Here is a 16,371-nt window from a genome sequence, read left to right as displayed (position 1 = left end):
GGCTAAGAAAAGCTTAGTCTTACAGTAGCAGAAGATGAAAATGCATTATGGAGATAAGCAGTCTACTTCCTTAGGCTAGATAAAATGTACTGAAAGGAAAGACAGAGCAGAATCTGTGTGTGTCAAAGACATTGTCTGACTCTGTACCTCTTCTGGAGTGCAAGTGCTTAGCTGTGATTAGAAGCAGTGTCAATGAAATATGAATGCATTGTAGCATTTCTGACCATATTATACTGTATCTACATGGTGTTTCAAGTAACCCCCCTTTATCTGAACCAGAGGCATGAAATAAATTAATAAAATACATGAGGATAAGGAAAGATCTTGTACTGTGCCCTCTATATAATAATAATATCTCTGCTACAGCTTGTACAGTAAGGTGACATTGTTATTAGGCTCTTTCTCTGCAAGTCATTTGCACTTCACAAACTAGACATATCAAAGCTTAATGTAATTCTTACCTGGCATGCTCTTACTTTGGGAGGGATGACCTATCGCAGACATAATCAAAATGAGGTCATAAATACAGTGCTAATATTACTAATATTTACTTCATATTACTTATAGAGCCCATCACCTAAGAGTAATGAAGCACTGACACACCATAAGTAACATCAGAACATCCCAGCCAGAGTGTACTTTTCCTAATTAGTATGGAAAGTCAACTGCTGAACAAATCATTAATTCAGCCAGATCACACAGTGAGTAAGTGCCAGGGATGCAAGTGAGAAGCCAGTAATGCTGACTAATCCTTTCTGAGGTCTAGAGACCACATCCAAAGTCCAACCTGATAAAGAAAAAAAAACATTTCTTCTTTTTGTGCTATGTAAATACCTGAAATACTTTCAAAACTTCTCCTCCTTGGCTTTGCATAATAGAAGAGATGCAGTACCTTGACAGTATGGTCTTTCTCACCTAGCAGAGATGAGGTGAAGAATATGTTTGCAGAGATGTGACATCTCAGACAACTTCAAAACAAAAGGAATTTTGTTGAGCACTGGCACAGTGAGTTTAGCCAGTGAATGCATTGATTTTTGTGCTGCTACTTCTTTTTCTGTTGGAAGCTCTTGGAGCATTTCATAAACTTTAATGACTGAAACTTCTCATGCATTAATGACATTCCTAACTTTATTGAACAGTGAAACATTGGGGCTGACTTCCCCACTGACACAAATGAATCCCAGAGACCTTAGTCTCTGTTTTGGCAGGCACATAGGTAGGAGCCTTAATTTTTCAGATGAGCAGTCCTGTTGGACTGAAAAGGCAATGCATGTGAATGAAATTAAACATGTACGTGTTTTAAAGATTAATCCTAATTTCAGCCATTAACTTCTCTCTCCTCCCTCATGAGTGCCTTTAAAAAAAAAAACCAAACAAGCAAACAAAAAACAAACCTAAGAAAAATTTGAGAAGGTTTCAGATTGCTTAATTGATCCACTTATGGGGTTGCATTTAATATAGGTAATATTTTATTTGAGTCTACATGGATGTCACTTGTATTTTCTCCAAAGTGTTAACCATATAATAGGTGTGAAGGTAGGCTTCTGAAAGGCACAGTGCAGTCTTTTAACCTTTTAACCTTTCAAGGAACCCATGGCAGTTTTAACTGGCTATGTTATTATCTAAAAACTTTGTTCTTCAAATATTGATGTTCTTCAGAAAGTAGAATAACATTTAATTATTTTTGGTGTGTAAGGTAATAAATGACTTCGTAAATGAAAATCGAATGCAGGGACTGGTACCAAACATTCACTGATTATAAACACCATGCTAACTCTTGGTGAAGCATTTCTTACTATGTAGACTGAATTTCAAACCACATTTATTCTGTTTATTATGTTTAATGGCTTAGACATTTTAAAGATAGGTAGTTATTTTCCTGAACATGAACTACTTGAAATGACTAATTCATGAACTTCCGTTGGAGCGTCATTTCTTCTTAGGAAGAAAATACTGATAGCATTTTTCTACAGATTTCCTCCTATGCTGCAATTCAGTAGCTGTAATTACATAAGAATTCACTTGACGTAAGCACTGATAAGAATTCATTCATAGAAGAAAGTAGCTAATGAACAAAATCATACATAAAGCATTTTGGTTTTTATAAATAGGAACTGACCACTTCTGGGTTGTGCTTTTTTTTTTTTTTTCATTCATTAAAGATTTTTATTAATAAAAGTATTTATTTGTTTGCTTGGTTTGCCAGATCAGAAATGTTAAGTTAGTTTTATTTTTGCATGAAGAACTAAAGGGGGGCTCAGGGATATTAATCATGAACCCTAGAACCTAATGCCAGCAGTAAGTATGGTGAACTTTGAACTGTCTTATTATTCTAAATCTTGTTTGATCCTTAGAGTTTTGTAAGTTGTTAGTAATTTTAAATATCTGATTCAATTTGTTTCTTCTCCCAACTCCCCTCTTTTATCCTATGTTGTGTCATCCCAGACACAGTGCAGTATGTCCCCCAGTGCAGTGCCTTCAAGCTTTAGACTTGCTGGTCTGAAGCCTGACCAAAACCATCTATTCCAGGTTTTCTGCTTTAGCCAAAAAAGGCACTAAAGGGTAATTTCTAACATGCAAAAATATCAAAACTACAGCTGAAATAATAATAAATTCACAAACTATTTGCTGATTAAAGTCCGCATTTTAAACTTAGAGACATACATGATTATACCTTGTGTACCATGTGTGTATATAGATATACAAGATTTCAAAATGGAGTTGCAACTAATCAACATGGTATAGACTAAAACAGTTTCCAAAATCAGGAACATATTTTGTGTTCTGCTCTGTGATTCAGACCGCCAGGTAACATACACTGTTAGATCTGGAAGTGACGTGTGTATTGCAGCATTGTGTCAATCCCAATGCCAGGAGCTTAAAAGATGAATACTTTTTAAAATGAATGCAGAATGTTTGAATCGCTCCAAAGAATGTCATTGCTGTTTTGAGTGCTGGCCCCCCAGACTCTTCTCAGGGGATTGGTATTTTTCTTGTTTGCAGGAAAGTAAGAGCCAAAGTTCCTTTCAGTGTTATGTGGACACTGGGTTTGCTCTGCTCCCTTATGCAATAATTACCAGCGATTAAGTGTTCTTGGTTTTCTTTTTTTCCCATCCTGCCTTCTCACCAGTTATGTAATATATAGTTTAGCAAAACTGTGAAGGCTGTTTAGAGATACTGGCTTTCTGTAAAGCAAACAGCTAAACACGAGTTGATGCAAACAAGGCACTTAGCATCTGAAAGAAGTGTTAACACTTTATTTACATTTAAATTAAAATGGACACTTATTTATGTGTTCTGGTTCTGAAAGGTGTGTGGTACATCTGCAGAGGCCTATTGTTTATTCATGCTGTAAATCCTTTGAAATGTGTTAAAATGCTTCCCACTCATTATAAAAATCCTGCCACCCATGGATTAGGGCTTTGATGTCACCAATCCTGCTTCAAAGGGTTCTTTCAATGCTATTAATCACAGTTTAGCCTCTGAAGATATAGCCAGAGAAAACATTTGGACATCTTGTGCTAGACTTGCTAAAACTTTGAAATACACAGAGTGTCTTGCATATGCACAGTCCTGTATCACTTCCTCTCTCTTCTCTGAGCCTTTATTTTAAAAAAGCTATTTTGTGATGACTTTGGCTTTCTACAAGTACAGAGGAAAAAGTTTAGGACACATAATACTGTACACTTAAAAAAAGGCACTTGTCTTTCAGTTGACACTACAATATGTTTTGCCTGAGGAACTGAGCCAGTCTTTAGAAACCTCAAGGGACAATAAGATCAGGGATTAAGCAGGCCTATATGTCAAAAGGTCAAAAAAAGATACTGTCTTATCATTTTCTCATCTCTTTCATTAGTTTGTGATCTTAAGATGCTGTCTAAACACTTCAGGATCCACATGATTTCATAGAAACAAGATTGTTTCTGCTGTCTTTTTCTCTTTTAAATCTTTCAATGAGTCGCAGAGAAATTGATTACTAGTGATTGAGCTGTATGCCTTTGTGCTGTCGTTGTTTTCATCAGCTCAGTAGCTAAGGTCAGTGACATACCACCTTATCACTGACTTCTTCCTCCCTTTTAAATCAACACTGCAGTCTGTCATGCCCGTGCTGAATACTCTGCAGGCACAATTGGTAATGCGTAGGGTGTGGAAGAAGTGTGGTTTGGTGTCTGCTATTTTTCGTGCTATTGTACAAGCTGAATTTGCCGCCATATAGTTTTTTCCCTTCTAAGCTTCTTGAACAGTTTTTGCAGCATGTATTTCTTTGTTTTTGAACAGGTAACTTGGCACAAGCAAGAGCCAGAGTGACAGCAGCATCTAGGTCTTTGCCTCCACAGCTTAGTGCTGGGCGTATCAAGGTTAGTAGTGTTCCCTTTGAAGACAGGCAGCTGTTCATAAAATATTACAGCGAGATTAGGGGCTCGATGCTTAGCTGATGTAGGTACACAGTGAGATTCTTAGCAAATCAGTGTCTGCCTTTGCATCAGAAAACATTTACCTCAGCTGGGATCACTGTTTCCGGTTCTAGTGAGGACCCTATTGTAGAATCCAGTGAAGAATCAGTATATTACTGAATAGTGTTCAAACTTTTGAAGTGAAATCTGTTACGGCAATATTCCTCTTTATTTCAATGAAGTCAAGGTTTCCCTGTGGCAATTTTGGCCTAGAACGGGATTTCATTAGGTAAAATTTGAAGAGTGTATTTGAAAGTATGAAAAGCAAAATGAGAAAAAAAAACACATTCTATTCCTTTTTTTTAATTCCACTTGCAAGTGAAAACAGCACATGCAGGGATAGATGGCCAGAAAAGAATGACTCGGCAAAACCACTGTTCTTTATAAGAGCAAATATAGAATTTAAACTGTACTGAATTTTGCCATAAAAGTGTGTGGCATAATTACAGAAGGGTGGGATAATTTTATGGCAGTTAATAGGTTGTGTTGCCAGCTGAGTACATTTTATTTGTAAGCAAAACTGTGACTCAAGCTCATTGTATGTATACCCCCTCCCTGCTTCCCAAATAATACTGCTAGAGTTAGCTTAGTTAAGGGCTCTGAGGGGGAGTTTGCCTCCAAAACAGATAATAATAACTTTTAAAAATCAGTGTGGTGACAGCAGCTGTTCAAAACTTTACAGAATTTTATGTTCTGGGTTTTCTATTTCTTTTTATTTTCTCCTGTTATTAGGAGCTCAAATGTGAATACAGTAATTCATGTCACCCAGACATCTGTATCCTTCACTGTAGCTGCAAATACAGATGTGGATTTCAGAGATTTATTTATTCTCTGGTATAAACCCTTCCAGTGCTGAAGGACAGATTATGGCCTCTCCAATTTTCTTGTATGATACACACATTGTCTTTCACATCCAGCTATATTCAGCAAAAGCTTTCTAAGCATGCATTTTATTGGTACAGCTGGAATGGAATAGAGCAGTTCCCTTTTAGAGCTTTAGTAAACACAGTCCATTACTAAGTAGTGTTTAAGTGGTGTTTACTCACCCTTTGAATTTTTAAAGGAGCTAAAACACATGCAGCACTATTCAGAAAATGTTAATTGAAGTAGTTTTCATCCAAAAATAATTTCATATCATTTCATAAAAATTTTAATTAAAACATCTTCAGGAGAAATATTTTAAATCACTGTTTTACAATTTGTTAAAAAAAAATCCAAACATTGTAATTTTGTTTGGAATTTTGGGGAATTTTTTAAGCTGTTTTGCTTAAAATTTTTTTTTTTTTTTTTTTTGGTTTTACGGTATTTCATACCATACCAGCAGCAGGTGTGGTCAGTATGTGAAAGTAATTTCCAGTGACCTCATAAGGTGACATGATGTCATAAATCATTCTTTTAATATCGTTTCAGAATATTATAAGCAGGTTTGGGGTTTTTTAGTGATGGAATAGTTTGTCTTTTGTAGGTCAAGCTGTTTTCCATTTCAGTTGTGATCATATAAATGTATATTGTGTGTCACTACTACTGTCATGTAAAAATGTGACTTAACTGTTGAAATATTCTTCATTTTAGTTTAAAAAGAGTAGCTGGTGATGTAAAACACAAGATTATATTGTGATGGTCTTTCTATGTTCTATCATTTTCTACCAAGCCAGTTGTGATAAAACCTATTGCCTGTTGTACATGTGATTATTGCCCTACCATAAAATTGCCTGGCTTCATAGACATGCAATGTTGTAAATTAACCATAGGCAAAACTTGTAAAAATTCTGACAGGAAAATCTCCCTAGCTTCAGGGCCTGTCAGACTTTTTTTAAACGCATACTTCAAATGTTTCTTGTCAAAAAGATTTGGAAATTGATCCTGGTCCTTGGAGATTGCACAGATCAGAGTTTACAACTCCATCCATAGAAAAAGGAATCTCATGATACTCCTTTTACCCTGATTTTCTGGGAGGGCAGGAAGAGACTACTACATCTCCTCCATGAGTGTTTCTGACCATCTGTCTTTCTGTGTGTTAACTCCCTCCCCCCCCAAAACAACCCAAAACAAAGCAAAACCCTTTTGAACCCAGCAGGCTGCAGTAAACCATATTTGACAGAGTGGCAGTCTCGAAGTTTGTAAGATTCTACAGGTTTGGTGAAAAAAGGCAGCTGTGAAAAGGAAATGCTTGCAGCATCGTACTGCCCAGAAGGTGTAGAGCATAAGCTCACCCTTTACTGGCCAGCAGATATTCCAGAAATGGGAGATCATGAGTGCTGAACCTCCAAAAACAATATCACTAAGAGTCTCTGCTTTTGTAGACAGACAAGAATTCAGTTTAGAAGCTGAAATTCATGGACATTTGGGCTTTAATGCAGTCCTCAAACTACTTGGTTTTGGGTTTGATTTGGTTTTCTTTATGATTAAATTGTCTTTTAACATTTAATGTTACCAGTTACCCTGAATTTACTGCCAATATTCACTTTTATGTTTTTTGTCTTCTATTTGACCTTTACTAGAGATTTAGATATCAATTCTCAAAAAGCAGTTGTCTTGCCAAGTTAGTTATGAAACGTTCCTATATCCTTCCCCATGGATGTGCCTGCTCTTCTGATTAGGTCATTGATGTTTACTTTGTCAGGTGACCTTTTAAGATGTTTGATGTTATCTCTGCTGATAAGGCATTTTTCCTGGGCTATATTAAAGAGTTTTCTGTTACATTCTTAACACTGAAGTCAAACTGCATTTATTTTTTTTTTCCTTACGCATTACTTGGAGATTTGTACTAGTGCATGTACACCACTGGGCTAAAACATCACAGGTTACAAAAACATACTGAAATATTTATGATCACCCTTATGGAAATCTGTCTCCCTTTGCACCATCTGCATTCTGAATCTTGTCCTCACAAGTTTTCTTTTGATTTCTTCCCCAATACAAAATCCATTTTCTTGATCCATTACTACTTAGTGCTTCATTTCCTTTATATTTTGCATGCAGTCTCCTAAATATCTCCTGAAGGTAAGAGACACAGTTATTTTATTGAGAACTGTAATCTTTCAGCAATTACTTCTACTTTTTGTTCAGAAGAGTGGTCTTAAGTCAGTGAGTGTTGGAAATGATCGTATGGAGCAAAGTCCAGGAAGTGTAGCACAGGTGCTGACAACAGCATTATCTGGTTTACACAAATGCCACCTGGTCAGAGCAGATGGTAAACTGCCACAAAGCAAGTGAATGCTAAAATGTTGTTAATGCTTCATGCAAACAGGATGCTGGTTGATTTTCTTTAATTTTGTTGAGCTGTAATACAGCAACACAATCTGCTTGTGATTGGTAACCATGGTTATACTCATTCATAAATTCTGGTTTCATTTTAATAACAACAGCTGTAGTGACAATGTTACTAAAATATACAAGGAGCAATATGTTCGCTGTCCATGTGTACCCTCTAAAAATAACTCTTCTGAAATGCTGGAAAAAGCAGTATCTGCAGCTATGGCAGCTCAGCAGAGTAAGATTGCTGAAATTCTTGGCATCAAAATGGCAATTTAAAGTAATTAATGGCAACCACAGCAGCAGAAAGGAAAAGACTTATTCATTCTGAGATTTCCTACTTTGTTTGCCACTTGTTATCCGACAACATTTTTTCTCCATACATAAGCAAAATGAGTCAGCTCAGTTTGCTTTCTGGTCATTACAAAAATGATAACACTTATACGTAAAATGAGACCTGATGGAGTTCATTGTAGTGGTGATAAGAGGAATGCTTTTTAGAATGCAGTTGATAAGGTATTGCATCTTGGCAGCTGCTTCATTGGCTGTTATACTATCAAAACAGAAGTGTGAAATCATTTGGAAACTTGCAGCTCTCTGAAATGATTGCGTGTCCTGCATCTATTAGAAACTGGCCTTCTTACTTCTGATAAAATACGCTGAAGTACATCTGAAGGAATGATCATAACAAAACTTGAACCCAGCTTTCATGGGAAAGGCAGCGGGGTGCAGGGAAGAGAAGAAAGAGAGAGTGGAAGGGGTGGGTGTCTGCAGTATTTTTGGAACAGCTCTAACATCTGAGTTTTGTCTTCCAGGTTGACACAATGGAGGTTATGCGACATCCTGAAGAAACAACTAACATGAAGCGGCAAACTATGGCTTCCTATTTTAGGGTACAAAAGTTAAATTGTAAACAAACATTTTGGGGATAAGAACAATAGATATATCTAAAATATTTACGGGATTGTGAGATCAAAGAGAATAAGAGCATTTTTTTATTCTGTTGTGAGGTCTTTGTAGACTCATAATTTTTCTTTTTCTCCTTTTCTTTTTGTTCCTTCATACTTGTATTTTTATAATTTCACCAAGTACACTGATAACAGAATCTAAAGTATAGGCTATTTCTATCTAAAATGCTGAAGGTCTAGAACAGGCCTGTTTTCATAAGCAGAAAACTGATTTTGTGCAAATAAAATAGCTGTCATTACTAAAGCACTCATATTTTTTCACAAGTTCAGACATACGTACTTTTAAAGATTAAGATTTGTCATTTGTGCTAATAAGTGAAAACAATCCATCTTTTGGAAGTACTGTTCTAAGTCAAATGGATTGCCATTTTATCAGTAGTAATCCTGCCTGGGGTAATGTATATCCTGCATGTGTGTTTAAATCAAACAGGTAAGGAAAAGGCATTGAGAATGTTGGAACTGGAATGTTAGGAGTCAGGAATGTTTTTTTCATGCAGTCCCTGCAGAGGGGAAAAGTTTTAGGCTGCACTTGTACCATGGAGAAAGGGGAAGTTCATAGTGCTGTGCTAGCCACTGTGGGTCAAAGCTTCATGCCATGTAGGATTTCCGGTTTTTTTTGCTGAGCAAAACAGTGTAAGAAAAGTTATAGAGGAATCTGATGTATACTGAGCCGTTACCCCAGTGTGGGTACAAGGACACACATTCAGACTTGTCTAGTAATAGAAGTGTGGATTTAGAGTGCTTTTTGGAAATAAATGACAGCTGTGTAGGAACCACAAGAATTTCTTTACTGTGAGGGTGGTGAGACACTGGTTGCCAAGGAAGTTGTAAATGCTCCATCCCTGGCAGTGTTCATGGCCAGGTTGGACAGAGCCTTAGACGACGTGGTCTAATGTGAGATGTCCCTGCCCATGGCAGGGGAGTTGGAACTGGATGATCTTAAGCTCCTTTCCAACCCTAACTATTCTGTGATTCTATGATTAAAATAAAATAAAATAAAATTATATTAAATTAAATTCAGTAACATAAGATAAAATAAAATGGAGTGGAGAAGTGACTGTGAAAGTATAGCAGAATATGCATGCAGCCTACAGCAAAATGACTGCAGTCAGCTTGAAATTGTACGTGGCTTTGAGATGAAGTGTATTTGGAGCAGATACTTACCATACAGTGGGTTAATGAAGTGAGGATGGAGCAGAAGTATCAGTATTCAGAGGAATCATTGGAAAAGCAGATGTATGTGATCAGATCACACTTTTTTTCATTTTAGTGTAAAATGAAATGGAATAAATTGTTTTCCATGTCCAGGGTGGATAGGAAAGGAAGTAATGGGCCTACATTTCCACAGGAAGATTCAGGTTGTATGTTAAGAATATTATAAATAGTCATGATAATATAACACTTCAGTAGGTTGCCTAGGGAGATTGTGTGGCCTGTAACCTCAGTGATTCTGAAAAATGGATTAAACAGGGATGTGCTTGAAATGGTAAAGATACATCTGCAGTTCTCTGTGGGCAGAGGACTGAACTGATGACTTCTTGTAATACTTTTCTTATAATTTTCTGTAAATTTTTGTGAATTGCATGTTTCACAGTAAAGCTTGTTCTTGGGGATATTTGGTCAAATGTGCACACAGTAGAGAGTTATAGTTAGGACATTTTTCAATTTAATTATTGTTTTATTAATATGGTCCCTCTTCAGCTACAGGAATGTGGTATAAGGAGAGAGGAAGAGAAAGGTGTTAGAAGTAAGGAATAAGAACTAGGAATTTAATTTTTTTTTTTAATTTTTTTTTTTTACAATTGAAAACTTCAGTAGGTTCTGGGTTTTAACCAAAGGCTTAAAAATTAATAAACTGTCAATGCAGATTAACATGAGTGATTAAAATATAATCAAGCATTACATACTGTTTAGAAGTACATCTGTCTTGCTGAGTAGTTGCATTGCAGTTTTTTGTCAAATGTGTGCATCTTTTTTATTTTCCTCACTAGTATTCCCTCATGGATCTTTTATCCAAAATGGTTGTTGGACAGCCTCACTTTGTTCGCTGCATTAAACCTAATGATGATCGAGAAGCAATGGTGTTTTCTCATGAGAGAGTTCTACTGCAGCTACGATACACTGGAATTCTGGAAACTGTCAAAATACGTCAAAAAGGGTATTCTCATCGGATCCTCTTTGCTGAGTTTGTTAAAAGGTAAGACTTCTATAATGCAGCAGGTTTAAAACTCCATTCAGTAAAATATATTTTATGTTTAAGTACAGAAAGTTCTACAAACATTGCTTTATGCATGTATAGTCGGATTCTCTAATGAGAGGAGTGACTATCAGAGATAAAGACTACAAGAAATGCTTGAGCTCTAATGGAGAAAAGCCGTGAGAGTTGAGCAGTGAGTACCTATTATTCAGCAACAAGCCTGTCCCTGTGGTTCCTTCAGTAATGCCAACAAGTGGAAATTATGCGTCATGCTCAGATAATGCAAGGATTTGGAAGGTCAGTGACCTTCAGCCATCATATGAAGAATGTGTATGTGCTTAAGAATGAACTGATACAAAAACTTTAGATTTAGAAATATCCCTCATTATAATTTCATAGCCTCATAGTCATTTATATTGGAGATATCATGAATTATAACCAGATCTCTGTCCAGCTGAACCCTTGTCATGGCTATTTTTATTGGCTCTAATACAGTTCTCAATCTCAAAATGTTATAAATCTGATTCAGGAAATGCTATTACCTTTATGATGGCAATATATTTATATGATCATTATGGTTTCCTCTAAATTTAAAATAGGGTTTTGTGTAGTATTTACTGTCTTCCAGTCTGTGGGATTGATAATTCAATAATAGAGCAGAAGCAGTACCATTAAGCAATCAACTACTCAACAGTAGGCACAACTAGTGAATGGTAAAATCAAGCATTTAGTAATATATGCTGAACTGAAGGTTGCTCATCTAGATGATATAGACTTAATAAATTTACTGAAAGTGAGTCATTTATAGGATGCTAGAGGGAAGGAGCTGACTATCGTTTTGAGAGAGACATAGTTTCACAGGCCTTTCTAAAACACAGAGATTAGGTAAATTTACACCTGTAAATCAGTTTGCACTTGGAAATTTGTGGTCCTTGCATTCAAGACGCTGAATGATAAACCATAGGTTAATCAATTAATTCTGAAAAATTCTGCAAATTTCGGATTTATGTTAGTATGACAAATGAGTATGCAATAGGAAAACACTAGAGAGATAACCCAAGGAAGGATAACTAACATGTTCGTTTGTCCATCAAAGCCATTTCATTTTCAGGCATGATCTCCCCCAGACTATTTTGTGTTTCATGACTAGTTTTAGAAAGGTCACACCCTTTTAAAGCAGATTTAACAAAGAGATCAAAATTTATGATCACTAACACGTCTTTGCAACATCCTGAAGAGGCTGAAGGCAGAATTATTAACCTTAACTTTTATCCAAGTTACACAGAAGTGAACTAACTCCACTGAAATTAGTGTAAATTGACAGAAAATTAGGCCTCCCTCACTTTCTTTTCAAAAGTGCACTAAATTTGAGTAAAACCTGGAAAAGCAATGGTAATAAAATCAGCGCTCACTGCACAGAAGACTTCCTGAGTTCAGAATATGGTGGGGGGGGGGGGGAGCAGGAGAGCAGGAGAGGGGTTGATCTTGCTCCTATTTTCACTTCATGCTTTATTTTTAATCACATTATATTCTATTTTGCTCTTGGGGGGGGGGGGGGGGCGGGGAAGTACAATGCTTAAAAAAGCTATCAGTGGAACAAGAAACATTTTTCTTCAACTTACAGCCATGACTAGTCAAGTGTTTTTAGGAGCTAAGTAGTTGAATACATAAAAATGTTTGAGAAAACAGGTCAAATGCTAAACAGATTGGCACTTCTTTGTTCATAATCAAAAAGACATTAAGCAAGTATGAACAAGAGTTTCAAAATGTCAGTAAATGTGTGGATATCAAAGATTTTCTAAGCCAGCAAGTTAATTGGTATTTTGATCCTTTTGAGCAACTGAACAACAAAATGGATGAGCCAGCACTTTTTCTCCCTTGATGTTATTAAACAAATAGGTGTGGTTCTTATCTGCCTGTTCAATAATGCTGTTTTGTAAACTCTTAGCAGGAAATATGAGGACAAAACAATCAAAGGCAGGGAACAGAACTATTCAGGGTTTATCAGGTGAGAGGTAAACAAAAGATAAAGCTCTGTCTAATGTTACTCTTTACCATCTTCTCTTTTCACATAGAACACATTATTTCAGTGTTGCAAACCTGGAAGTAGTTTATTGGGTTAAAAAACAGATGGTGAGGAAAAGACTTAATTGTAACTCGTTCACACAGTGTTTCTTCAGCCAAGTATACAAACATCTGTTTTATGTGTATAAATACACATATTCTTTTACTTAAAGTAGAAAAATATAATCTGTAGCCCCTGTAAATACTGTAGACCTGTTAAGTGTTAGACACTTCCATCTCCATTGGCATTGTCTCGTGCCCCATGCCATCATGTGTCTTACTTGTTTGCTTTGAAGCAGCAAGATTCCTTTCTCAGGCGGCAGGTCTCCTAGGTTTTAGACACAGGTTATTAATCGCATCAGCAGCCAGGTGTGCCTGGCTCGTGGAGCTGCATAGTGAGCATACACTGCACAGCAGCTAACCGAGATGGGCTTTCTAGGCAGGATCTATACTGAAAATCCCACTTAATGGGATGCTCCTTACTATATCCAAGTGCCCAGGCCCCTGAAACTTCACATGACATGATGTGATATGCACGTGTGTCCTCACCGCATATCCCCCAGCTGTGTACACCTTTTATGTAATGTGGCATATACGGTACCAGGATAAAAGACAAGGGACTTGAGAGTCTAATGGTGCTAAATGCTGTCAAGATTGAAGTGCCTCATAAGCACATAGGAATGTATTGAGAAGTTTACAAGTTTTGTTTAAGAACTGCATTTTTTCACTTTCTCTGCTTGTTTATGTTCTGCATTATAGTTCTGTGTGCTTCATTAGAATACAGGATACACTTTTCCTGGAAGTGCTACCCTACTCCACTTTAACTAGATGATGTTACTGGGCTCATGTGCTCATGGCAATACCAGTGCTATTACTGAAATAGGAATCCCAGCAAGTACTTTTTTAATCTCACAGTGCAAATTTGCATAAGGTCACTGCTGGTGGGCTTGGTACACGCAGTCTGTGAGCCATCTGTGTTACATTTCTCATTACCATGTACAGTCTCATATTGAACTTAATGGGTCACATTCTGCATTGAGTGGAATAAGAACTGGTCAAATACTGCAAAATCTTTTGAAATATTACCTCAATACATGCTTTCTTCTAGCACTGAAAATTCAGTGGTGATAGACGTATTTACTATTCACAATCAGGAAGCACTAAATTAAATTAGAAGTCAACAGGTTTGCTACAGAGAAAAGAAATTATATCTTTTAAAAGGATGTATTTTTATGAGGGCGTGTATTGATGAGAAAAGGGGTAGTGGCTTTGAACTGAAAGATGGGAAATTTACACTAGATATTAGGAAGAAATTCTTTGCTATGAGGGAGGTGAGGCACAGGAACGGGTTGCCCAGAGAAGTTTTGGATGCCCCATCCTGGAAGCATCCAAGGCCAGGCTGGATGGTCCTTTGAACAACCTGGTCTAGTGAAAGGTGTCCCTGCTCATGGCAGGGGAGTTGGAACGAGGTGAACTTTTAAGGCCACTTTCGACCCAAACCATTCTGTGATTCTATCATTTTTAATGCAAGCTTACTGTTAACATTGAGTCTGCACTGTAGCAAAGTCCCTAAGCAGTTTCTGGAAACAAAATTATAACATCCCCTATCTTTTGATATTTACTATTATCCGTGGAAATGTTTCTTATTTGTTTCAGTGGCTTTAAGATTACTTCAGGTCTTTTTATTGTTCCTGTAACTACTGTACCTTCAACATATCCTTTGTAGACTCTTGTCAGTCACAGAACACTGGTAAAGGGTTCAGGATGGAGAAGACAGAAAGCCTCTAGGAGTGAAAAGTCTGCTAATCCCTTATGAATTGTATATGCAGAATTGACCAAATTATGCCTTTCTGAGAGTATTTCTGTAATTCTGTATTTATCTGATGATTTGCAGCATAAGCGTTAGGTATCTGTTACTGAATTTCAACAGTATCCTTGATGTTTTTTGGCTTTTCATTTAATTTTTTTCATTCATACTCTCAATATAGAGTCAAATGCAATTAGTTGTATGAGCTCAAATGTGAAAGTTTCTAGAAGAGGTGATATACGACCAATACAAATTAGGAATTTTTGAAAGTTATTTAATGGCTCTTTCAGTGCTAAAAACACTGGGGGGGAGTTAAACTTTCCAACTCTCCGGCTGAGAAGGAGAAAACTTCTTTTGGAAGGTTGAGAATCTTGCTGCTATTGCTGGGGGTCTGGCTAAAAAGGGATTTTGCCCTCTTGTACCTCATGTTTTCACATATTATTATCCATTCTCCACCTTAGGCAAGTATGTTTTAGTACAAAGATTTGCTTTAAAGAGCAAAAGGGTTAATCATTACTTTTTTTGAGTAAGTTGAGTAAAAGTAGAATTGATGCTGCCTTTGAGTCTGGAATGCGAAGGCAACTTCAGTAAGAGAGACTGGTGTTATTAATAGTGTTAATAGTGCTATTTAAATACATTTATTGAACAGCTCCAGAGTTCACCGTTTAAGGAAGGAAGAGAAATTGAGCCATTTGTTTACAATCAGTATATCTAATCTAAAACTACCAAAACTAAAATGCCTTGGCCATAATCAGATAGTTAATTCATAGCATCATGAAGTTTTCTGTATCTTGCATGTCTGTAATGTTTAACCTTAATTCTGCATGTCCTAGTTTTGCAATTGTTGATCTGGGGATAAATTCAGCTTTCAACTATTTTGTTTTATGCCTAATGACTACTAAGTACAGTGAATCCCATTTTTTATGTTTTGTCTAGAATACTATTCGTGTCCATGAAGGATAGTTTGTAGTACAGTGTAAGAACCACTAGTTAAGAAATGCGTAATTCCAGAGTTTCATCAGCTCTGAGAAGTCAGTTATTTTGAGGGTAAATTATTTTTCTCTTACAAGTCTTACTGCCACTGAGAATCTGATTAGTCAAGTACTTTTAGGAAACACATAGAGGAGTATGTGTCACACCTAGAAGCACGATTTGTAACCCAAGAAAATAACCTGGTTTTGCACAATCGTGTGCATGTTTATGAAACAGTGCATGAAGGATCAAGGGTCTAGAGCACATGTCTTATGAGGAACAGCTGAGGGAACTGGGATTGTTTTTGTCTGAAGAAGAGAAGGCTCGGGGGGAATCTTATCACTCTCTACAACTACCTGAAGGGAGAATAGGGCAAGGTGAGTGTTAGTCTCTTCTTCCAAGTAACAAGTTATAGGAGAAGAGGTCACGGTCTCAAGCTGTGCCAGGTGAGGTTTAGACTGAATATTAGGAAAAATTTGATAAAGGATTTGATAAGAAAAGAAGATGTTTTTGTGGGGTTTTTCTGAGTAGCGAAAGCAACTACATTCTAGATCATGAAGGAGAGCTAATGGCGAAGGTACTACATTTGAAAGATACTGAATTTAGTCATAAACAAAAATGGTGTGGTCAGACGTGGGAATTACATAGCTTAAA

At 36.7% G+C, this 16,371-nt stretch overlaps 1 protein-coding gene across 7 annotated transcripts in view; it reads left to right on the top strand.

Moving 5' to 3' along the window:
• The window catches only part of MYO3B (myosin IIIB), a 207,580-nt gene that overhangs the window by 124,883 nt on the left and 66,326 nt on the right, over positions 1-16,371 (top strand). For 6 of the 7 annotated variants that reach the window (XM_062604656.1, XM_062604653.1, XM_062604652.1 and 3 more), the window contains 4 exons: positions 4,279-4,358; positions 7,437-7,457; positions 8,525-8,602; positions 10,669-10,874. In XM_062604656.1, the coding sequence (XP_062460640.1) occupies positions 4,279-4,358; positions 7,437-7,457; positions 8,525-8,602; positions 10,669-10,874 (385 nt within the window). The remainder of the gene's footprint in view (positions 1-4,278; positions 4,359-7,436; positions 7,458-8,524; positions 8,603-10,668; positions 10,875-16,371) is intronic. The other variant, XM_062604655.1, reaches the window with a different exon arrangement.

Source organism: Pezoporus occidentalis, unplaced genomic scaffold (assembly GCF_034315485.1).
Source record: "Pezoporus occidentalis ecotype Australia unplaced genomic scaffold, CSIRO_AGI_Poc_V1 ctg88, whole genome shotgun sequence".
Lineage (NCBI taxonomy): Eukaryota > Metazoa > Chordata > Aves > Psittaciformes > Psittacidae > Pezoporus > Pezoporus occidentalis.
This window is presented reverse-complemented; position numbering and strand designations above follow the sequence as displayed.